Genomic DNA, 24973 nt, shown 5'->3' with positions numbered 1-24973 from the left:
GGGTTCTTTGAGTAGGGTAGTCTTGATAATGCATTTGCCACTACATTGGGTTTTCCACTGTTGATAATATAGGGTGTTTAAACAGTCACAAAAATTCTAAGGTCATCTCTCAACCCACTTAAAAAGGTACTTATACGAAGCTCCTCAGTTATCCCTTTTATCTTATTAGATAACTCTTCAAATTGGGTTTGATACTCTTCAACTGAGCTGGTCTGTTTTAATTTAGTAAACTATCTCATCGGATCCTCATAGGCTGAGGGTCCAAACCTTACCCTTGGTGCAGTCACAAACTCATCCCAAGTAAAAATTAGGCTTGAGTTCATGAGCCCAAGAATACCATGAGAGGGCTTTACCCATGTGAAAGAAAGCTATTTGAAGCCTTTGGTCCTTTGGGGTGTTATAATAGGAGAAAAATTGGTTTGCCTTTAAGATCCGCTCAGCTGGATCAGCCCCACCAAACTTAGGGAATTCCAATCTAAAAGACCTCGCATGTATCCCCCCCATTTCCCTCAAATAAAGGATTGTTATTAACCTTTGGGTTCTCGTTAGAACATCCTTCAGCTGAGTTGCACATCACGGCTAGTTGCTCATATGTGGATGCAGGATGTTTAACTAGTCTAATACTGCTTCTAATATCCCTTTTTGTCCTTCATGTTCTTCTTGCAAGTGTGTATTATCTCCCTTTAATGTTGAGATTGCTTCCACAAGCTGGGCATGCCTAGTCCCCTCCGCTATGTTGCAGGAGCGCGGCTCCGAGACCGTTGTTAAGTGGAACACAGAATTGATAAATGTAAAAATGCAATAATTCTTGTTATCTAAGGACCAGAACCTCCACACACTCACTTGGGTGAATTTGAGAATTTTCATTGATTCAAATTGTAAACAGGGACTTCTACTTGTACTGGACCTACAACAAAAATAATAATTGATTGACACATTAACTAAACGTGGCCCCACATAGCCTCTTAACTGAATGGATAAGAAATTGACTAAGTCTAGAGTAACTGCCCAAACCCAGGACTCATGCAAGAATTGACTAAAATACCCATAAGAAATTAAATAAAGACCCAACATATATATAACGCCTAAGAAACCCTAAAGACCCTTCAGACCATCTTCATTCTTCTACGCTGCACGTAACACTGCCCCTCATACTGTTTGGAGACAAGTCTTCGACTTCTGGTGAAAACTTTATGCAGCCTCCCTCCGTTGCCAGAAATCGAGGCTTCAGCTTTCGGAACCCAATGAAAAGAATAGGGATGGGTTGGAGGGAAATTGTGGGTTTGTGAAAGAGTTGAGGGGAGGGGAGGGATAGAGTGGGAAACACTGAAACAGAGAAAAACATTGGCATTGGTGGAGTGCTACATCCATGTTTGAGGCGCTCACAGGCTTGGTCTACCTCTTGATTTATTCTCTCGCATTTGAGGTTTATTGGTATAAATTTCAAAATGGGTCTTTTTCAATTTGGTTAAAGAAATTGAATTTTGATTTCAATAGTCTTGATAATTTTCATACTTTTTATTGTAAATGAAAGTCATAGGATGGATATGGGATTTTGTAGTGTCGTTTGTCTTTATCGTTACAACAATTCTTACACATCTTCCATGTATTGGCTATTTTATTATTCAGGCCCTCTTCTGGACGGTTACGCTATTCTCAACCCTTCAATGACAACAAATAACAAATGAACACATCAGCAATTCACATCTAAATCCCATGAACCACATTACAGGGGATAGCAAAATCAAATACGTTAGAAATACAGAGAACATATTCACTTCAGTGAAATCCCTTGCACTTCGCCGCACCTCACTTACACTCCACACCGCCACATCTCCCAAGTCCATCGCAGCCCGACGAACCTCTCCAGCCCGTCACAACCAATGCAGCAGACACAAAGGCTTGGCCCGGCATGGTAGACCATATGGATCTAGAAGGACTTGATTGATGATAAATTGAGATAACCACCATGGTTGGAGCTCCAAAGAATCTGGAAGTCCTCCCCGATCGAGAAGATTTGGCATGAAGGCACTCTTTGGGAACTGAAAAACAGAGTTTCTCGGATGGAAGGTAGGCCAGTTGGGGTTGACGGGAAAGGGTTATTAAGGGGTTTGTGGTGCTTTTTGGTATTTTAAGGGCTGTCGTGTTGAGATCAACGAGAGAGCTAACCCATGCAATCTTATTTATATCTTCTGAATCTGAAAATTTTTGATGTAAAATCCTTTTCTTGATGTTCGTAACAATTTGTTTTCGAGGGATAGATGGGCTTCGAATTTGCCTACTGACTCAACTGTCCTCATTTACTGAGTATCATTTTCCTTTATCTTATGATGTTAGATGTGTTCTATTGCACCTAAGCCCCCCGTCAATTCAAATATTTTTCTTTTGTCTACCATCCAAATTCCCACTTTCCCTTACAAACATCTTATGACCTGATGGAATGGGTTCACCTGCGGGAGAGAAAGAGTACAGAGAGAGATGGGAGGGAGACAGGGGTAGGGCTACAGCTCGACGGGAGGGAAGGATGGAGGGAGTGGTGGGACTCGGGCTCAACAAGACTTTCAGGAATGGGTGAGGCTAGGACTCGAGGGAGGGGGTGGTTCCTTTATATGTGTGAGTGTGTGTGTGAGAGAGAGAGAGAGAGAGATGGAAAAGGGAGAGTTTCTCTGCAATGCAGCCACAACGTTCAAAAATAGTGTCTACATGGCACATTCCTATTGGATGTCCTTTTTTAGGTGAGAAAGGTTACGTCTGCGGAAAGATTTTCTCTTTATTATTTGGCTTTGGTGGCTTTCCTTTTGGTTTTACATTGGTCGTTCTATGTATGTATTCTTCTCTTTCACAGGTTGCATTTTGAAGGGCTATTGGTTTCTGAGTCCTGGACAGTGATTTGCTATCGTGCGTGACTTGTCCCTTTTCAGTTTTCACTTTTCCCTTTGGGTAATTGGTATTGAATAGTTCCAAATTAAAAACAAGTGTTCTGGATGGACATAGAAGATGAAACAAGCATGACCCTACCAAGCAAAGTTTCTAGAGTACAAAATTATTCTATCATATCGTTTTTTTTTTTTTTTTTTTAATGATGGGACCAGATTTTCAGTGGGAGTTTTTAAGAGAGAAGCTACGCTGGGGAATCCTTATAAATATAGAAAGAAAATCTAACGCTTGTACTACGCTAAACAAGTTTACACATCTAAACTGGCCTAACTCTACTTGGAAAACGAATAAATCTACTACAAAGGTAAAGATATGATTAAATTGAGCCTCAAGTACAAAGACCCGGAGACAGAAATGTAATCAATGTTTTATAAGTAAAATAAATAACCAAAACCTCAACGGAGAAGCGTCATTCTTGACTTAATTCCTGGAAGGCAAAAAGTGTTCAAAAAAAAAAAATCAGAAACGACCAAAACCATTTATCATAGCATAGACCTTTCTCGGGAAAAAAAAAGTAGAAAATTCTCGAGAAAGATGGGTGAACCTGGGAAGGGCATATCCAAAAGAAAATACCGGCAAAATTCAAGCTTCCTTCCTAGTTATCCTGTGATTGACAAAAAATATAACTGAGAATGAAGGCTATATATTCTAAAGATACTACAGGGACAATATCACAGTTAAATGCTAATTATGATAACAGTGTGTAAAGACATTTATTTTTTTCAAGCTGGATAGGACATGGGTTTCGATAACCAAAAAAAACAAAAAGAAAAAGGAATGAATATATGGGCGTGGGGGGGGAAGAGATAGAAAAGTCAAATTCTAGAGTTGTGGCAGACTTCTAACCTGAAGCAATAAATTCCCAACGCAGCTGTGATTTCATGAATAACCGATGTGGCGAAGTGCAAATAAAGTGCAGCTGAGTTCAGAAAAAAGAAGATTATCAGATGCAGAACAGAGAATTTTTCTCACAAAAATCACGATATTAATTTATAACTGATAGTAAAAGTTAAACCAACACATTCCCAATAAGGCATTGTAGCAACAAATGCCTAATCATGCTTCTCAAAACATAAGCTCAACAAGGAGAGAACTTTGGTGTTAATTGGAAATAAGAGTTGTAACGTACAAAGAGAGAAGTAATTTATAATTAAGTGGCAATATGCATAAGAAAAAGGGTGAAAGTCACCATACTTGAGAATAGACAGTAAAGAAGAAGAACCAAACTCTCATCAACTAAAGGAGCCCTGCCACAAAAGATGAACATAGGTTCAACAATGAAAAAGAAACTCAATAATGAATACAATGACAAGTCTGTTGTTCAGCTTACAAAATCAAATTACAACATACCCATCATTCAGTCTCGCCGTGAGTGCATTTGCAATGGCAAAAGGGAGATACAGTAGTGACTGCACAGAGTAAAAGATAAAGTGAATCACAACTTTTTTGGGGGGAATTTGACATGACGACCTCACCCAGCATCGACCAATGTTGTGGATTAACAACAAACAGTATTATACCCCCCCCCCCCCCCCCCCCCCCCAACCCAAAAAAAAAAAAAAAGAGCACATAAGAACACTTGTAATTTCATTACCAAAAATCCTTATAGAGAACCGGCTAAAAACAGACTAAGGTACAATACAATTGCAAGTTTTCTTAACTATAACTCAAGGCAAGAAGGTATCATAAAACTTTATTCATCCAAAATCTAAAGAAGACATAAATCTAAACAATTAACCATCGACTGACAATGCTCAAAAATTGTTTACACGCATGCACATACTGGGTCACAAGGATCAGTGGACTTTAAAAGAATACAATAGTTTTGAAAACGTTTGCTACATACTCTTTCTCGAGGGACAAGACTCATTACTCTGGGATTTTTGTTTTGAGTTATCATTTTTCAGCCTCGATTTAAATATCCAGTAGTTCTCAAAATCTTCCAACACCAGTTATGGTGGAAAGAGACTGGCGGACTACATACAGCCAAAGCAATGCAACAAGAGGGGAAACCCCCATGAAATTGATGGAATTTTACTTGACAAAAAAGAAAAAGAAAATTAACCGAATTTCAAATTACTAGCAAATTTGAGTAGGTTTGGCATGAGAATGAAACATACCACACACATGTTAGTTTTCAACCCCTTTGGTTCATCACACAAATGAGCCAGGACCATCCTTCCCTGCCAAAACAGACGGTAATTCAGGAAAAAAAAAAAAAAAAGATTCATTGATAGAGGCTTTATTGCCTATATAACTGGTTCTTGGGAAAAATAAAATAAAATAAAATTTTACACAGCAAAAAGTAGCTATAAGAAATAGCAAACTAACACCAAAGCTGCCAAGTGGACATACCAGAGAAAATTAATGGTGTATGAACTTTTTATTTCCTTGTATATTTCAAAATATCAATCGCATGCTAGGGTTCCCAGAGGAAAACGTACAGGCCATCGCCAAATACTAGCCATTCATGCCTCTTAACCAGTTAGAATACAGCAAGCCATAAAAATACCCTCAATCTTTACACTGCAAATCCTCATAATACCTTGCAAGGAGATCTATCCACCATAAGGGTTCTACTTCTACTGACCATTAGAGAATATCATAACTTATGTGAGGGATGAGCATTCAAAACTTCAAAGTACCCGTTGGAATGAAAAACCAACCAAACTGGCTGGTTTTTCACGGTCCAGTCCAATTCTTGGATTGGTAGGTTTTGATCCAGTCACTAGGGGATTTTGGTCCAGTATCAATGGGGTTTCTCTATCCAAACCAACCCAAATATAAATATGGTTTTTTTTAATTGTGTATATAATATATTATACATACTATAAAACAGTTTTTATGTATTATTGTAAATTGAAACCAAGTTATGTGAGTTTTTGTAAACCTATTATTTATGCTTATATATTAATATAATCCTTATTATTTAATTACTTAAGTAATTAAAGTATATATTGCTAAAGTTTTTTTAATATGTAAAATATAACCAAGTAAACTTAAAGCTTATTTTTTTAATATACTTTATTAAAATACTTAATTAGAATACTTATATACTTGATGAAAATACACTTAATTATAAAACTTAAGTATAGTGGTCCGGTTTCAGTCCAATCTAAAACACCCATTAAGACCGACAGGATCAATATAAATCGGTTTAGTCCTGTTTTAAGGCCTTGTGGTCAGTCTTAAGGTCTAATAGTGGTGGTCCGGTGCAAAAAAGGCCCCCAAAACTGACCGGACTAGACCAATTACACCCATGGCCAAGGACTTTAATCTCACAGTACTTGGCAGAGTGACATTATCATGCTAAGAACCTTTCTCATTGTGAAATTCAAATCCATCTGGAACCCACAGCTTACAACAAAATATAACCACATGGCAAATGCATCTACCAGGAAAAGCCTTAGGGTACGTTTGGGTAGTGAGAAGTGTTGAGAAGTGTTGAGAATGTTTGTGAATAGTAGTGAAAAAGTAATGAAAAAGTAATAATAAAATATTGAATAGTAGTAAAAAAAAGGTGAAAAGTAATGAATAGTAAAAAAGTAGGTAAAAAGTAATAATAAAGTAAAGAATAGTAGTGAGAGTACTTGAGATACTCTCACTTGCCAAACATAGCCTTAATCACTATATGGATGCAAGGTTCTAATTTCTATTACTTCCAGCCAACTTTCAAACTGGGAACAATAGATCAATTGATATAATAATGAACATAGAGATTGAAACCCAAAGACAATAATAACAAAGCCATCCAATTCAAAGAAAATAAATAGAAACTATAGTTGAATGTGTAGTCACACTGAAATGCTATCTATTTTTTTTAATAGGTAAACACCAAAACACAACATCTTACCACAAGGAAACCAAAAGCAAGTCCAGTTCCCAATACAACTAAATGCGGATAGTCCCCCATTATGTCATATGGAGACAGATAGTCCCTGCATAGAGAAATAATGCCACCATGTAAAGCACAATGCATGTGAAAAAGAAAAACACGTATAAAACATACGACATATATCTGTCATACCATACAAGAACTCCTCCCAAGAGTGCAGCAAAAGGGCAAAGCTAAAAAGAGCCAACAACAAAACAACATTACATCTCATATAAGCAACTGGAAGCAAGAGACATGTATCCAATAGATTGTAGTAATACCATTGCTAGTGCCAGCAGCATGCTTCCTTTTCTTCCCTGAACTACCCTATAAACATTGCGTATGCTGCAAATAAATGTAAAACAAGGGAGATCTAAGCTGAACTTTATTGAACAACAATATTATGTCATAAATATGAGCTCCAATGGGAATAGGCAAGTCCTTTGGAGTTCAAACCATGTAACATCGACCATAATACACACACACAATTAGATTTATTAAAAATAATAGGGTAAATTCACTCTTAGTTTCTAGCTCTAGAGGAGACAGATAAAACACATGTATAGGCACTCCAAAAGCCCAGCAGCAACAACAATTGATAATTTGAATATGTCATTCCAATATCCGTGGGTCAACACAGTTGGGTCAGCAGGAGGGAAAACAAGTGTGCTTAAACTCCAATCTATTTAAGCTCGTCATAAAAGGAAAGAACTTGATGGGTGCCTATTAAACAGTCAATCTAGAGTAGTTAAAGTCATAACAAATGTACTACAAGTCAGAAAAACATGTCAGATATGAGTTTTTACGCATGGAAAAAAGAAAAGGCTTTAAACTTCAATAATTTAGGATAAGGAGAAGTACGTACTTGTAAGTGACTGTTGGTATGACACCAAAAACTGACATCAGAAACAGCACAACTCTGTTTGTGGGAATTTCTGGTCAAAATAAACAAAAAATGCAAACACATAACATTCAAACTATTGCAAAATAAAGACAGGATTTTAATGACAATCGGGTAAGCAAGAGGAAGTAAAGATGAAAATGATAAGGTGAAAAACAGTTAATCAGGAAATACAAAATGTCAATTTTAAGTAAAGGCTTCATTTAACTGCCTGCGAAAGAGGGAAAAAAGATGGTGCGGCAGAAATGGTACAAGTACAACTTAAGAAGTTCTGGCATCTTAAACACAGAAATGAACATGGACAACCCAACAAATAGAGTTGCTATGAAAGGAAAGTATGAAAATAACTTCTAAGTGGTGCAGATCAATGTCCCCTAGTGCTTAGTAATTATTAGGTGTATTCTGTGTACACTTTCTGTGTACTTGGGCTATGCCTTATACTATCAATAAAGTTTTACTTTTACTTACAAAAAAAATGTATGACAAGATGGCAATGATAGAATTAGGCCTAATTTGTTTTTACAACCATTCTCATCTCATCTCATCTCATTTAATTATTATAATTTTCTCAAATTTCCACACAAAATAAAATAAACAATTCAACTTTTTCAAATCCCAAAACAAAAATAATATTAAAAAATATATTCTAACAATATTTTATTCAACTTTCAACTTTTATCTCAACTCATCTCATCTCATCTGATCTGCGAAAACAAACGAGACTTGCTCAACTGGGGAGGACACACAGAAAAGGAATTAAATGAAGTACATATTGAATTCATACATACATGCCAATAAAAGATTACACTTCAACTTGCAGAACAAATTCCAAGAAAAGAGGCAAACATATAATACAATTGCATTATAGTTTCCAGCAAAGCCCACAACAAATAATTGTTAGGAGTTATATCCTAAAAACTATATCCTTTAGCCAGAAAAACATCTAAATGACATTATTTTCCATGCCATAACCAAGTATAAAAACTTCAAAAGTTATTCTACATCACATTCTGCCATGACCTTGACAATAAAAATCTCACTTGAAGAAGATTAAGATAAAGCCATAATCTAAAACTTCTGAAGCATTAACACCTTCAATTCAGAGTCCATGAAAGTGAGAAACCGTTAGCAATCAAATACAAAAGAAACTTCTGATAAAGAAACCCCAAATAACTCATCTCATGATAAAAGATTCCGGCACGTCCGAATCTAGCTAAAACATCATGGTATATTATGTAAGATTTTCAAAACAGGTTCCATACCTCTTTTTTCAGTTCCAAAAAATAAGGAGTAATAGGCCGTCAGCTTTCTAAAGAAATACTTACCATGAATAAATGGCAGCCCAATTACAAAGGGAATAGACTTTCCAAATTGTTGAGCCCACCACTCAGCACCTAAGAACCAGGTAACAATTAAGTGTAATTAGCCTAAAACAAAAGAAATCCACAAAGAAAATTATGACTCAAAATAAATAAAGTTCTAGAACATTTATTTGTATGCACATAAAGCACATTACTTAGGGGTTAAAAAACACAGAAGCATACCTACAATAGCTGTGAAAAAATGACTCAAATAAATAAGCATGAGGCCCTCTGTTGGTCCATTGATAGCCGGAAGAACAAGGGTATTGGTGAAATAGCTAGATCAAGAAAATCAAACATCAATACCGCTAACATCCAACAGTCAGTATAATCTACAGATATCATCAATGACAAACTTAATCTGGAAAGCCGATAAACAATAATCCCAATAGAACATTTCACATAGCAAGAATACAGGCAGCATAAAAAGCAAGCAGATACAATAATCGTCATTCGGAGTCAAAGAGTGAATAAGCACTGGTATTTTTAAAAGAATCCCTCCCATTCAATCCCTGGGCTTTGGACCCTGGGAGGCAGGAGTGAGGAAGAAAATTTATTACTTCAAGCCAAATATATGCAGAAATTGTTTTTTCCTTAGAGGTGGAATACATAGAAATCATTTAGTGCAATATTCAAACATAAAAGCAGGAAATAACTAAATGATTAACATTAATAAATGATGAAGCTGTAACAAAAAACTTACTGTTCCCATGTTGCACAATAAAATGGAATGGCTGAAATTACCCAGAACCAGAAAGTATATCTTCCACACATAGCCGTGCTCCCAAAAGCCAATGCTTCAAACTATTTAAGGGAAAAAAGATGAAAAAGGTGATGTATATCTAAATGCTATACAATGTCAACCAAAGATTATGATATATACCGCACAAGCAAGGGCATCACATCCTGCAATTGGGGGGGGGGGGGGGGGGGGGGGGGGGGGGGGGGGGAAGGGAGATAGGGGCAAGAACATTATTCATCAGTATTAATGCTTGTCCCACAAAAAAAAAAAAAAAAAAAAAGAGAAAGACAACCTACGTGACAGTAACTCACCATGATCGAAAAGCTCCCCTAATGGACTTGATGAATTAGTTCGTCTTGCTTGCTTCCCATCAACAGCATCAAAGGTCTAACATGGAATAGAAACAGGTTAAAGAAAACAGTGATAAAGGAGAAGGGGATGGACATGCTTATATGCAATCTCTACTAGAGGACCATATTTTATAACTTAAATGTAATTTCATTCAATCTCAAAAGGTCGGGACATCCAACTACACAGATTATACAATAGATGCTTTAGAAGAAAATCATGATATTGAAGATTAGTATCACAATAACGAGTGACCACCCAAAGAAAAAAGGGTTTTAATGAAAAAAAAAAAAAAAAAAAAACTTTGAGCTCATCCACTGATTTGTTGCAGTCTTCAAAGTACAGATCATTTCATTCTCTCCACAGACACCACGTTAGCTGGACAAACAGGTTAATAAATGATCTGCAACATAAAAGGCACCTAAAATGGCAGGACAAAATGGCTACCAAGTAATCAGGACATAAGATTTAGAATATTTACACAGATGAAGTTGTGGTAAAAATTTCATTTTGCAGAAAATAGTCTTAGATAGTCACAAAACCTAAAAAGACCTCTACAGAAGTTGAGCAGCAGCAATTTTCCACAAGTCCCAACTTTTAACTGTTTAAAATCCAGAAGCTAATTCTCTTGGCTTCAATCAAAGAAATAAGAACATGATAACACAAAAGTCAAGCAAGCAAAACAGCTCCATGAAAGTCAAACTAAAATAATGCATGAAAGCAAAATAAATAATCTCAAGGAAATATTGCATGAATGAGTATCTTAGTATTATAACCCTATTCAGCTGTATGTAAGGAGAAGAAGCACGCCTAATGAATATAAATTAATGACAATAAGAAGAAACAACATGACTTTCACAGCTTGAATTAATTCTAATCAGACCTGATAGAGAAAAAGTAGCAATCCATGTGCAACATGAACCCATCTTGGAGGAGGTGAGTCCAAGCGAGGTGAATAAATCTGAAACAAAAGTATGAATCAATAATTCAGAGGTTAGAGGGTTACTAAAAAAACACTTCTTTTCGCAACTTCTTTGCAACTGATCAACGAATCCTAAACCAGGTTTTATTTCGGAATAACAGTTGGCCAATTGAGCATTAAAAATGCTTTAAATAAAAACTATTCCAACAAAAATTTTGTAGCAAGTAACACGGAGATTCAATTCTCACATAACAGATACACAAGTACATGCATTAGGGAAACAGAACACACAAGGGTCAATTGTTAGGAGGATTTTGTATAATCTAACAGATGATTGAAACTAAAAACATGAGAAAAGATCAACTCCAACTCACATAGCCAAGCAGCATAGAGATGACTAAGAACATGGATCCCGTAAGTGTTATCTGACAAAATACAGTGTATTCTGTCAGTGAAGAGGCATGAGTGCACTATATCTAAGTAGAAGTAACAAGTTGATGAATGATAAAGAGGGAGGAAAGATTATTATACCATGTTTGGACTTGCAAATTTCCGAAATGAAACACAAAAAGCCCAGAGAAAAAGAGAAAAGTCAGCTCATCTTAGTAAGAAGGTAAATGTACTAGCACTTGCACACAGAAAATTTATGAATGACAGAAGTTCGGAAGTATGCAATACTTTGAAAATCTTAAAAGCCACAGATGTTATATAAAACTGGTAATAATAACAAGATAGCAGACTCGGCCAAAAAATTTAAATTCTATGTTATCAAACCAAATTCTCAAGTTAACTCCACCGTATAGAGGTTCTCGAGTTACAAATGAAGCATTAATAAAAAAGCAAGCTTCAGTGCAAAATTGGACCTTCCCATATGTCAGAAGAAGGAAAAAAAAAAGAACTTTGTACTAAGGTTGGGAAAATCGCAAATTCTGAATTCTGGCCAGAATTTAGGAAACAGAGACAACGTAAAGATTGTAGCTTGCATTCTGACATTCCAGCTTAGTGCTTTTCCCTCCTTTTTGACAAGTAATTCTCCATTAGCAATTGCCAAACTTCGACATCGACACCCGAAAAACACTAGCCCAAATTTAAAAAACAACAAAGAGTTTGGAGAGATTGTCACAACTCAACATCACAAACTAGAGGCACATATTAGAACATTGACCATATAGTCTTTTGGTTCTAGAATTGTGTTTGCCCCCTTTACTAGGATTGTCATACCATCAGATGAGATGGCTCAAAAATCATTAAAAATACAAAGTCCAACACAGGTTGCTTATGTGCAAACTTTTCAACAACAGGAGTAAAATTTAAAGAGTGAAAAGTACACAAGATGAATACAAGAGATAAGGCCCTTCTAGAACGAAGTAGAGGAAACAAGAAAATCATTAAATAGTGAAAGGACTTACGGCATCCAAAGGGGGAAGAAATTAACGACGCGACTCCAAAAGGGTTGGAGCACATATTTGGCGACGTAGGAATGATCCACGCCGCTATACTTATGCCTATGCAGCGCAGCCACACCATGCGCACCAATGTACCCCATTCTTCCAAAATTCTTCCCGGATTCTAGTCACCGAATCACCCTTCAAACCACCAACACAGGGCCAAATGCTACAGTCTTTCGAAGCAATTGAAAGATAAAGGTTATGTTAAAGCAATCAAAATACACAAACAAACGATCGCAAACCAAAATTAAACAAAACACAAGGCATTTTCGATCCATGGAATTTACGTTGAGAAAAGATCAAAGGAAAAGTAGAGAACAACCGGAAATTGATAAGCAGGGGAGAGCAGCAAACGAAGAAGATGAACATTACCTCTTGGAACCAGAGTGTATCGAGCTAGGCCGCGAGAAAGAGAGTGAGAGAAGAGGGTTTAGTGGAGCGTAAAGAGGTAAGCATGGCTGATTATTATTTTATTTTGCTCCTTCTAATCGAAAAAGGTGCTTTCAAAAATAATAATACTTGAAAAGGTCAACAAAATGCAGTTTTTCTTTTTTATGAAAAATAATAACTACAAGTCATTTTTCACAATATTATTAATAATATTTTAAACAGAAATTATTTTCATTACTCGCTATTCACCACTCTACACCATTCTACATCATATACCTTATAAAAAATATCTCAAAATCTTAAATAAAAACCCTCACACCTATGAAAAAATTATAGGTATGGAGTGTAAAAATAAATAGTAACTAATGTATAGCATTTCTCTATTTTAAAATAAGTGATATTTTTGTAAACTATATTATAAAAGTAACATCATTTTATAAAATCTACATAAATGTGACATATCACGATTTATGGGTTAGATAAGTCTTTTACATTTTTAAACTATAAATTATTTTTAATTTTTATTAATATCAATTGTGAAATAGTAATATTAAGATCCACTTATTTTTTTTATTGGAGAATGGTTTAAAAATACGTAAGGCAGATATGAATAATTAAAAACGCTCAGGTGTTTTATGCTCGTTGAAGTGAGGGCTGCTTTTTTGCCGCACTATTAGCTTAGGCATCTTCTGAGCTGAGACTTTTGAAAGGTAGAGACGTGGGCTTGCTTTTAAGTTATTCTAAAGTCTAAAGTGCAAGAATATATATAGAGAAATTTTATATAGAATCTTTCACCATATAGTCCTATTTAATTAATATATGATTTGTCTTTTTTATTTTTTTATTTAAACACACTTATTTGAAGATTAAGATAAAATATAAAAATGATAAATTATATATTACGTATTAACATTCACATAATTTAAATAATAATATTTAATTTATAATATTTAAAATTAAAATTTTATATTTTAAATTAAATCATACTAATTTGCCACTCATAAATATAATTTTTATTTTTTTTATTCAAATATGTTTTAAAATCTCAACATTTAAATAGATTAAAAAAGAAATTGTCAGAAATCTGATAGGAGAACAATTTAAAATGAATTTCGGCCCGGAGACGGACATGCAAAACGGCAATCTACGCTACTTTCTTTATACGAACGCAACCGATGATGCTTCGGAGTTGATGTTCCAACTTTCCTCATGATACTCTCCCATGCGCCTCGATGATTGGACGACGTGCCCAATGGGTTTCGTAGGTGGTCCCTAGCCGAGCCGGCCTCGCTCCATGAAAGTCGTGAACGCGTTTATTTGCAGGGCTCAGCTATGTCGGAGACTTCGTGACAGATGACTACTGGTTCGTACAATCTAATATTTGACAACTGGGTGACTACAACCGCGTGAGTCAGAGACCTTAAAAGTACTCTAAGTTTAAAATTACGTTTACAGATCGAAAGTGGGTTGAATTGAATTGAAAGGTAAAATATTATTAAAATATTATTTTTTAATATTATTATTATTTTAAAATTTAAAAAAATTAAATTATTTATTATATTTTATGTTAAAATTTAAAAAAATTATAATAATAAATTGAGATGAATTGAAAGGAAATAAGATCCAAACTAAATAGGTAAAATTTACCTGATATACGGTGTTGACCAAAAATTTAAAAAATTTTACTCCGCTTCTAATATATACAGTCCGGAATTTTTTTAACCAAAAAAAAATTAAAATCTGAGCTTTTTTAAACCCAAACAAAATCTCAAATAATAAGGTTATCACTCTATTATTATTTTTTATTATTTACTTTTTTAATTTTTAATTTTATTTAATAATTAAGAAATTGAGTATTAATAAAATTATATATTGTTTTAATCTTTTTAGTGATTAAATATGTTAAAAAATATTAAAAAAATGATAAAAAATAAAAAAATTTGAAGTACTCTTAAATAGTAGTAGATGGTATACCCATACCAACTCCGTTACGTACAGTCGCAAATGGGAGTCGGTGTGCAATCGTCTAACACAAACATCACGTTAGTGTTAATGAGAAATTAAAAAATAAATAAAATAAGAAGGTTGTAGAAAATTTTCAAACTTTTTGCAGATCTTTCCTGGTTCGTAATCTGCAGATTTCTCCCTATTCATAAATCCAATTTCAATTCTCCCAAACCCACTTCGAAACTTTCTCCTAAGTTTCAGTTTACAACTATCACGACCAATTTGTAAACCCATACAATTTCTTCCAATTCTAGTTTCAGAATCAACGGACACATTCAAGATTTTCATTTGTGGATAGCAACAACAGTTGCTAACAAAACCAAGAAAACAACTCATGACAATCCAAAAACTCCAGTACATCGTTGGCGAAACCAAAAGCCACAACTTCAAAACACATAATTAAGCACTAGAAGAAAGAGGGAGAAGCAGAATAGACTGCAATTGATTCGGTTGGAGTATGATTCACCATCACTTCAAATGGCTCGATCGCGAATCAACTTTAAGGTTTCACCTCCAAAGGTTAGAGAACTGGAAAAAGAAAATAACCATTACTTAATAGGGTATATAAGGGGAAAACTTGTTTGAAAGCTATTGATTTCTTTTGAGGCATTTGGTTTGTGATACTGATGCACTTTCTTGTTGTCCATAGTTCCATTCTTTTTTTCCTTCTTCGTGTAGTGTGAGTTTGTCCGGTCCAGTTTGATGTTCTTGTACAAGTTCGCAAAAAGAGTTACCAAGATCTCAATGAGTCGTGGATTCTCTCTCTCAAAAAAAAAAAAAAAAGTGAGATAGTGCTTAGAGTTCAAATTGATCGAGACGCAGGGGAAGAGAGAGGGGTTGAAGAAGAAGGGGGGAGGGGGCATACAGGGGAGAGGTGGGCCCACGATTGCACGGGCGACTGTATTTAGCTTTTTTCTACCCATATATATGGATGACTCTATGCTTTGTGAGAGAAGATATTCAATTGAATGAATTTTCGTAATTCCTTTTCCACGTCATCAAGTGTGCAAAATGGGTTAAATATCGGGTTGCAGTGTAGCACGGTTATATTTGGATTTAGAGTTTCATCTTATTTTATTTAATTATTATAATTTTTTAAAATTTTTATATAAAATATAATAAATAATTTTAATTTTTTTAAATTCTAAAATAAAAATAATATTTTATTTAATTTTTAGTTTTAATCTCAATTCATTTCATTTTAACTTACTATCTAAATCTCGCCTGAACATACCCATCATCGGCCAAAGAAATGCTTTTCCTGTGACCTTCGGTTGATGATCATTTTTGGATTTTTTCTTCTTCCCATAGATCTATCGGCACCGATTTTTGAAATTTTTTGTTGATGAGCATTTTCGATTGAAAAAATTTTCTTGTAAGTAATTTCATATATCAAACCACGTATCAATATTAAATGTCAAATATTTTTTTATTTATTTTTATAATAAATAAAACTATATGAATGTTAATACGCAATTTAATTCACCAAACCACTTCCACCTGACAAATCCCGTCGAAGTTACTACTGGTTGCACGAGGAAGAGTCGATTTCGCAGATGGGATTTCAAATCTAAAGACAAAGGAACAACGTTCACCACAAGCCTACAAAGAACACTCGGACTGATGATGTGAAAAGAGTGAAGCTTTTCGGCACTCAGATAATTAACCCAATAACTTCCAGATGTTTCAAAAAATCATGATGTTAAACAGATCTTAAATTAAACTCTGATGAATTGAATTATTTATAAACAGTAATAAGTTAAGTAATAAAGAAAATTATATAAAACTCATCTAACTTGAATTTGAAATGTGTTTAGATATTAAAATGATTTTAATACTTTTTATGAAAAATTGAAAAAAATTATGAATCTTATATATTAAGATGTTTTAAGTTAAAAAAGATTGTGGGTCTCATATATAAGAAGATTTTGAGTTGTAATAAATTTAATAATTTGAGAGTTGAGTATTTAAATATTAGACTCAATTTAAAATTAAACTAAATTCAGCTGAACTTAACTGATTTCAATAACCAAACCAAGCTTTAACTACACTCTCCACTAATAATTAAAGATCATAAGTGGGTTGCACACGAAAAAGATTGCATTCTAGAACTGCACACTGGGAGAAGGAGACGTTGGAGGGAGGAGAACGTACGTGAAGGAGAGACTCCGGGAAGGAAGAAGCTAGAGGGGCCAGGGGGGAGAACATGAAGGGAACTTGAAGGAGCTGGTAGAAGGAGACGCTGGAGGGAGGAAAAGATACGTGGAAGTCATTCCGATACGGCTTTATATATGATTGTTGAGTACTTGTAGAGCCAGGACTACCTATAATTTCTTGTTGGATCTTTTGTTTTTGGACGTTTCCTACCGCATGCCCAATATGATCAACATATTTTTTCACAAAAACACGTTGTATACCATGTTTTTCCTCGAGACATTACATGCAGCAGATTGGAATAATACAGATGTAAATCGAAATTATTAGAAACAAAAATACAAGAATAGGAGTGGTTTGAATTCAGAGATGAGTTGAGATGGGTTGAGATAATAGAGTATATAAGGGAGAAACTTGTTTGAAAGCTATTGATTTCTTTTGAGGCGTTTGGTTTGTGATGCTGATGCACTTTCTTATTGTCCATGATTTCATTATTCTTTTTCCTTCTTCGTGTAGTGTGAGTTTGTCCCGTCTAGTTTGATGTTATTGTACAAATTCGCAAAAAGAGTTACTAATATCTTAATGAGTCGTGAATTCTCTTTCTCAAAAAATGAAAAAAAAAGTAAGATAGTGCTTAGAGTTCAAAATTTCAAATTGATCGCGACACAGGGGGAGAGAGAGGGGTTGAAGAAGAAGGGGGAGGGGGCTTACAGGGGAGAGGTGGGCCCACGATTGCATGGAGCGACTGTATTTAACTTTTTTCTACCCATATATATGGATGACTCTATGCTTTGTGAGAGAAGATATTCAATTGAATGAATTTTCGTAATTCCTTTTCCACGTCATCAAGTGTGCAAGATGGGTTAAATATCGGGTTGCAGTGTAGCACGGTTATATTTGGATTTAGAGTTTTATCTTATTTTATTTAATTATTATAATTTTTAAAATTTTTATATAAAATATAATAAATAATTTTAATTTTTTTAAATTCTAAAATAAAAATAATATTTTATTCAATTTTTATTTTTAATCTCAATCTATTTTATTTTAATTCACTATCCAAATCTCGCCTGAACATACCCATCATCTGCCAAAGAAATGCTTTTCCTGTGACCTTCGATTGATGATCATTTTTAGATTTTTTCTTCTTCCCATAGATCCATCGGCACCGATTTTTGGATTTTTTTGTTGACGAGCATTTTCGATTGGAAAAATTTTCTTTGTGAGTAATTTTATGTATCAAACCATGTATCAATATTAAATGTCAAATATTTTTTTATTTATTTTTATAATAAATAAAATTATATGAACGTTGATACGCAATTTAATTCACCAAACCACTTCCACCTGACAAATCCCGTCGAAGTTACTACTGGTTGCACGAGGAAGAGTCGATTTCGCAGATGGGATTTCAAATCTAAAGACAAAGGAACAACGTTCACCACAAGCCTACAAAGAACACTCAGACTGATGATGTGAAAAGAGTGAAGCTTTTCGGCAGTCAGATAATTAACCCAATAACTTCCAGATGTTTCAAAAAATCTTGATGTTAAACAGAGCTTAAATTAAATTAAGATGAATTGAATCCTTTATGAATAGTAATAAGTTAAGTAATAAAGAAAATTATGTAAAATTCATCTAATTTGAATTTGAAATGTGTTTAGATATTAAAATGATTTTAGTACTTTTTATTAAAAATTGAAAAAAATTATGGATCTTACATATTAAGATGTTCTAAGTTAAAAAAAATTATGGGTCTCATATGTAAGAAGATTTTGAGTTGTAATAAATTTAATAATTTGAAAGTTGAGTATTTAAATATTAGGTTCAATTTAAAATTAAACTAAATTCAGCTGAACTTAACTGAATTTAATAACCAAACGAAGCTTTAACTACACTCTCCACTAATAATTAAAGATCGTAAGTGGGTTGCACACGAACAAGATTGCATTCTAGAACTGCACACTGGGAGAAGGAGACGTTGGAGGGAGGAGAACGTACGTGAAGGAGAGACTCCGGGAAGGAAGAAGCTAGAGGGGCCAGGGGGGAGAACATGAAGGGAACTTGAAGGAGCTGGTAGAAGGAGACGCTGAAGGGAGGAAAAGATACGTGGAAGTCATTCCGATACGGCTTTATATATGATTGTTGAGTACTTGTAGAGCCAGGACTACCTATAATTTCTTGTTGGATCTTTTGTTTTTGGACGTTTCCTACCGCATGCCCAATATGATCAACATATTTTTTCACAAAAACACGTTGTATACCATGTTTTTCCTCGAGACATTACATGCAGCAGATTGGAATAATACAGATGTAAATCGAAATTATTAGAAACAAAAATACAAGAATAGGAGTGGTTTGAATTCAGAGATGAGTTGAGATGGGTTGAGATAATTTAGAGATGAGTTGAGATGGATTGAGATGGTTTGTGAATAATAGAATAAAAATTGAATTATTTATTATATTTTGTGTGAGAATTTAAAAAAATTATTTTGAGATTTAAAAAAGTTGAATTATTTATTATCTTTTGTGTTAGAATTTAAAAAAGTTGTAATGATTAGATGAGATGAATTGAGTTGGATTTTGAATGCAAACGAGACATAATTATACATTTACACTTCCATTAATGTATTTATTTCAGACTATATATATATATATATATATATATAATATATATATATATAAAGAAGAAAGCTTAGAATTAATTAATTAGAGTCTGATAAAGCCAAGATAAGGTTTCACTGCAGATCCCATCCACAATATCCCATTATGTTCTTCAACTTCACTAACGGAGTCAAGTGCCTTTCCACCCTTACCATCCAAAAGATGAACAAACTTTCCCTCTTCATCCATTTCTGCAGCCACTGGATCTTTTGCCCACAATGATGAGGTCTTATGATCTGAATCTGGATAACCCATGAATCCTTCTATATCTCTCCCACTATTCAATGCCACCCAGAATATTCCCTTGCTGTTCCTCTTGATGTTGTCTGGGGATCTCTCAAGCTGAGAAAATACTTGTGAGGTATGATTCTTGAGCCAAAGCCTTAGGATTCTGTATGTGCCACTCTCTGCCAGTAGAAGAAAGGAATTGTCTTTGCTTAGAGCCACACCATTTGGAAATGCTAATCCTTTAAGCAGGACTGTCACTTTCTTGGTTCGTGTGTCGTACTTCATCAGTCTCCCTGTTCTGTCTCCGTTTATCATTATATCTACCCATACCCTACGATACATGGGGAGAAGTAGAACAGAGCAGACTAATTAAAGAGATGCATTTGGAGACTACTGCTGAAATAGAGCAATCCTATACAATCTATCATCCTTCGCATAATGTATTTTTTTAAAATTTTAAAATTTGTTAATATTTTTTTTTAATTTCTTTTTGAGTTTATATTTTTTAAACTAATTTAATTTTTCTATTCATTATTCATATATTAAATATTTGATAAAAAAAATAATAAAAATTTTAAAAAATGTGATATGTAGAGATTGTGTAGATTTTTTGACTGAAATATATATATATATATATATATATATATATATATGTGTGTGTAGATACGTACATAGATATATCATATTCTTGAAAAATGGGTACCTATATAGCTGAATAAAGAATAAATTAAATTTAACCAAAGTAATTAGGGACGTTTAGTTATTAAACTCATATCAATTTATCATTATAATTTTTTTTAAATTCTAATACAAAATATAATAAATAATTTAATCTTTTTAAATCTTAAAATAATAAGAATATTAAAAAATAATATTCTAACAATATTTTATTATGTCAACTCAACTCAACTCAATTCAACATCCAAACGTAACCTAAAGGTTTAGATATTAAGATCACGCATTAGTATTTTTCACAAAATTTTTACTAAAACTAATAATCATATTTGAATGCTTTTATATTATGATCACACACCATCATTTCTCATATATATATATATATATATATACACACACACACCTAGAGCATGTAAAGTCCACGCACTCTCTTTAAAACCAAATTAATCAACTCCGGAGACAACTAAAATAGAGTTTATGATATTTTATCTGTATATTTTCAACTGAAATATCTCAAATATTACCTGAAATTTTCACCTCAATAGTTATTATATATTGAAGTAAATTTCTTGATTCTTGCTATATTCTTATTAATTAACATCTTATATATCTAATCTAGTTTTCCAAGGAAAAAAAATTGCATCTTATTTAGTTATATTTCTAATTACAAAAACTGATCCCTCTTAACTTAAAAAGAACAATAGAAATTCAATTAACTTTTGAATATAAAAAAAATTCTATAGCATGATCTTTAAACTAATTACTACTACTCTCTCCATCAACTGGGAATAATTTTGCTTGTCCGGTAATTGCCGAATTATTATTATTTTTTTGCAAGACAATTTTTTTAAAAGAAATTATTTATACAAGTCCCAATAGATGAGTTCCGTGTAAGCTCTTTATTAAAAAGTCGACTTCACCACGAAAGTGTAAAAACAAGCTTTTCTTTTTTAGTAGGACTTACATTTTTACAAAAAGACTACATAAGACTTATATATATATATATATATATATATATATATATATATATATATAACATTATTCTATCTAAATACATAGTTTGGAAGATTTCGAAGCCCTGACCATGCAGCATGGACCCAATACTTCCCGAGTGGTGGCATTCATGAGAAGCATATAATTGGCAAGGACAAATCGTTAATTATTACGCATGCAGGCTAGTTGCCCAAAAGGGCCCAAAACGCACGTATGGCTTTAACTCCAACTGCAGGGTTAGGTTATGTTGAAGCTTAAACATGCTTGGAAGCTTCATCTCCATCTCCCTTAACGCATGAAATTAAAAGAAATGGAACAGACATCCTAATAAAGTAAATAGAACAAAAACAACGTAACTAATTAACTAATTTACGTACCTTCTTTGGAATAAAACGCTGCTGTCTGTAAAATAAACCACACCAGCTTTGCTGTCGATGTCAAGAGCATTTGTGAATGCAAAGGGGACTCCTTCGGCAGAAGTGGCAAGTGGTTCGGCGGCGCCGCCTTGGGGTCCTACCATGAGTAGGCCAAAGTAGGCATCTGCAATATAAAGATCACAAGTTGCAGTGCTGAATTTGAGGCCCAGGGGTCTCCCACATATTGGTTCAGTGTTGGGATTGGTTGAGCCATCACACACCTGCCTATTCCTGCAAATTATCAAATATATATTTATAACTAAAAAGGGCCGGCTTGGATTGAGAGTTGCGTGAGTTAATATCATCTCAATTCATTTTATTACTATTTATTATTATTCATAAAATATATATACACTTCTATAAAAATAAAAATAAAAAAACACATATATGCATGCGCGCAAACACACAGATATAAATATATATATATATATATGTCACTTATTTTATAAACTCTAATACTCATTTTGTAATATGAATTTTAAACTATCAACAAATGTATAAATTATTTACTGAGATTTAGGTTGCGTTTGAATGTTGAACTGAATTGGATTGGGTTGAGTTGAGATGATAAAATATTATTAGAATATTATTTTTTAATATTATTATTATTTTAAAATTTGAAAAAGTTGAATTATTTATTATATTTTATGTTAAAATTTAAAAAAATTATAATTATAAGTTAATATAAGTTTGGTAACATATGAGTAGATAATTATTAGGTGGGAATTTTAATTTGATACATATATATAGTTTAGAAGTCACATGGAAAAATAGGTGGTCGACTATATATCAAACAAAATCTCGTTAAGATATGGACAATTAAGATTATTGTTCCCTACAAGTACTTACCTTCTGCCATATAATATATTTGCCGTACGTTAGCCTTGAATGAATAACATTGGTACGTACTGCTGTTGTTTGACAAAAAAAATTTTTACAAAAATTTATTTATCATCTATTTTTTCATCATCTCGTAATATGACATTAGATAATATGTTCATAAGTAAAATATAATAAATAATCTTCAATCATGATTTTAATGTCACATAATGAAATGATGAGACTAAAATGATAAAAATTGAAATGATGAGTAGCGTTATTTAAAAATTTATCCAGTCTTACGTATAAACATGTCATTTTTTATAGTTTAAAAAAAATTGTATTTTTCCTGTTAATTAATGTATGATTTTGATGATTGATCATCAAGTCGTTAATTTTCTAACGTTTCTAGCCAGCGGAAATGCATGTCGTTTTGGGAGTACTAGTACTAGCAGTACGTAATTATGCTTGATCACCTAGAACCTCTCTCTCTCTCTCTCTCTCTCTCTATATATATATATATATGTAGATGGAAACATGCATATACATGAAGGCTTGATGTCCTTAATCTCCTTCAATTCAATTTAATGTTAGAAAACATATATATCATGCATGATCGAACTCGAAGAATATAGATCAGTACTGTTAAATATTAATCAATTGATCTTAAGCTAGCTTAAGCTTGCCTCTTTGCAGAGCTGATGGCAAACTCAGTCCACCCGAACTGGGCTCCTTGCCACTTGAAGACCCTACCATCTGAGACCCCGACATAAGGTCCTCTTCCCTGGCAATCAAATGCAATACTTTCAGGGCCAACAACCCCACTAGGGAGATGAACTTGGTTGTAGTTTTCGAGGTGATGATGGTAATGATCACCAATTTTGGTAGAAGAAATACTAGGGAATTCATGAGACGGGATAATATTCATGAATCTGCAGGGAGCTATGAAGTTTAGGAGGAGGAGGAGGAGGAAGAACAAATGGGAAGAAGAGGCTGGGAAAAGTACCACAGACTTCATGATGACAGATCTAAAACAAAACCAAGATCGAGGTTCAAAATCGATGAGTACTACTTTTGGCTGCGGTGAGCGCTCGGAGGGGGGATTGTTATATATAGTTGGTGACCATAGCGATCTAGCTCGCTAATTAAGGTTGTGGGAAACAGTAGTGCTACTACTTGTTTATAGCCCAACTACTTCGCCATTATTCCGAAGAAATAATAATGCGTACTGTTGTATTTATGGCGATTGCAGTAATTCATGATCAAGTTGATTTGTATAGTCGTCTATTTCAGGAGGAACGACACAGAATGAATGATAGTAGCTAGTCGGGAGTCTCTCTCTCTCTCTCTCTCTCACAAAAGTCTGGAGGACTTTACCATCATAATTACTTTACTTTCAAAGATAAGAGCAACGCCCAGCTAACCTAGCTGCATTCTGCAGCATGAGTATTTTTTATTATTTAATAATCGATTTCCATACATGGGTGCGTGTGTCTTTCTTATTGATTAGTTTGTTATAAAACGTATTTAAGCGAGCCATGAATACATGAGAGGGTTCAATATACCTCTTAAAAAGAGATCATGCGCACAGAGAAACCTATGAAAAACCTAATTAATTTCTAATTCATTGTAGCCTCGATTGAGCGAGCGAGCGAGTTTGTGGCGAGGAAATTAGCTTGGGTGCACACTAGGGTGTAATTGGTTCGGTCTGGTTGTTGATAAAATTTAAGATCGAATCAGTATGTACGTACCGATTTTACATTTTTCAAAACCGATTACGTACTAATTATCCTTCTAAACCGGTACCTCCAGTTTCCAGTCCACTTTTTTGAATTTTTTTAAATGTAATAGTGATATATATTAATACTAAAATATTAAGTTAACTATACTATTATACATATATTATGCTATAACTTTTATCATATATATTATATATTAATATATCATAGTATTATAGTGTTACTACTATAAATTATAATATTATGCTAATAAGTATCACAGTATAAAACTAACATATATCATAGTATCATACTATATACTAATATCAAATAAATTACAAATGTTCATATTTAAGATTAACATTTTAAGTTATAA

The 24973-nt window shown here is 33.7% G+C and overlaps 2 protein-coding genes across 3 annotated transcripts; both read right to left on the bottom strand.

The window, feature by feature from the left end:
* Positions 1-3184: 3184 nt before the first annotated feature.
* On the bottom strand, positions 3185-13029 carry LOC121257298 (choline/ethanolaminephosphotransferase 1-like). Of its 2 annotated transcripts, none has more exons than XM_041158259.1 (20): positions 12906-13029; positions 12495-12699; positions 11617-11626; positions 11460-11510; positions 11047-11124; positions 10127-10202; positions 9957-9979; positions 9777-9877; positions 9257-9351; positions 9038-9106; positions 7677-7746; positions 7093-7156; positions 6965-7005; positions 6791-6875; positions 5058-5120; positions 4288-4346; positions 4132-4184; positions 3784-3856; positions 3482-3541; positions 3185-3364 (listed from the first exon to the last, which is right to left on the bottom strand). In XM_041158259.1, the coding sequence occupies exons 2-19, from the start codon at positions 12629-12631 to the stop codon at positions 3520-3522; spliced, it is 1170 nt and encodes a 389-aa protein (XP_041014193.1). In that variant the 5' UTR covers positions 12632-12699; positions 12906-13029; the 3' UTR covers positions 3185-3364; positions 3482-3519. The 2 variants fall into 2 exon arrangements, with proteins under 2 accessions (XP_041014193.1, XP_041014192.1); XM_041158258.1 differs by having other exon boundaries at positions 12856-12998.
* LOC121257299 (protein STRICTOSIDINE SYNTHASE-LIKE 10-like) lies at positions 8081-24054 on the bottom strand. Its single transcript, XM_041158260.1, has 5 exons — positions 23566-24054; positions 22022-22291; positions 19762-20307; positions 14140-14145; positions 8081-8092 (listed from the first exon to the last, which is right to left on the bottom strand). The coding sequence occupies exons 1-3, from the start codon at positions 23895-23897 to the stop codon at positions 19794-19796; spliced, it is 1116 nt and encodes a 371-aa protein (XP_041014194.1). The 5' UTR covers positions 23898-24054; the 3' UTR covers positions 8081-8092; positions 14140-14145; positions 19762-19793.
* Between the last annotated feature and the right edge of the window lie 919 nt (positions 24055-24973).

The sequence above is a fragment of the Juglans microcarpa x Juglans regia genome, chromosome 3S (assembly GCF_004785595.1).
Source record: "Juglans microcarpa x Juglans regia isolate MS1-56 chromosome 3S, Jm3101_v1.0, whole genome shotgun sequence".
NCBI classification, from domain to species: domain Eukaryota; kingdom Viridiplantae; phylum Streptophyta; class Magnoliopsida; order Fagales; family Juglandaceae; genus Juglans; species Juglans microcarpa x Juglans regia.
The sequence above is the reverse complement of the archived record's forward strand: the minus strand, read 5'-3'. Positions and strand labels throughout refer to the sequence as shown.

Excerpts from the sequence above, each read along its gene's own strand:
- LOC121257298 (XM_041158259.1), bottom strand. The coding sequence starts at position 12,631 with ATGGGGTACATTGGTGCGCATGGTGTGGCTGCGCTGCATAGGCATAAG. Across the intron at positions 9,878-9,956 it reads GTGATGCCCTTGCTTGTGCG|TTTGAAGCATTGGCTTTTGG; the intron begins GTATATATCATA and ends TCCCTTAAATAG. Across the intron at positions 3,857-4,131 it reads TCTTTACTGTCTATTCTCAA|CTGCACTTTATTTGCACTTC; the intron begins GTATGGTGACTT and ends TTCTGAACTCAG.
- LOC121257299 (XM_041158260.1), bottom strand. The coding sequence starts at position 23,897 with ATGAAGTCTGTGGTACTTTTCCCAGCCTCTTCTTCCCATTTGTTCTTC. Across the intron at positions 22,292-23,565 it reads GCCATCAGCTCTGCAAAGAG|GAATAGGCAGGTGTGTGATG; the intron begins GCAAGCTTAAGC and ends GATAATTTGCAG. Across the intron at positions 20,308-22,021 it reads AGCGTTTTATTCCAAAGAAG|GGTATGGGTAGATATAATGA; the intron begins GTACGTAAATTA and ends CATGTATCGTAG.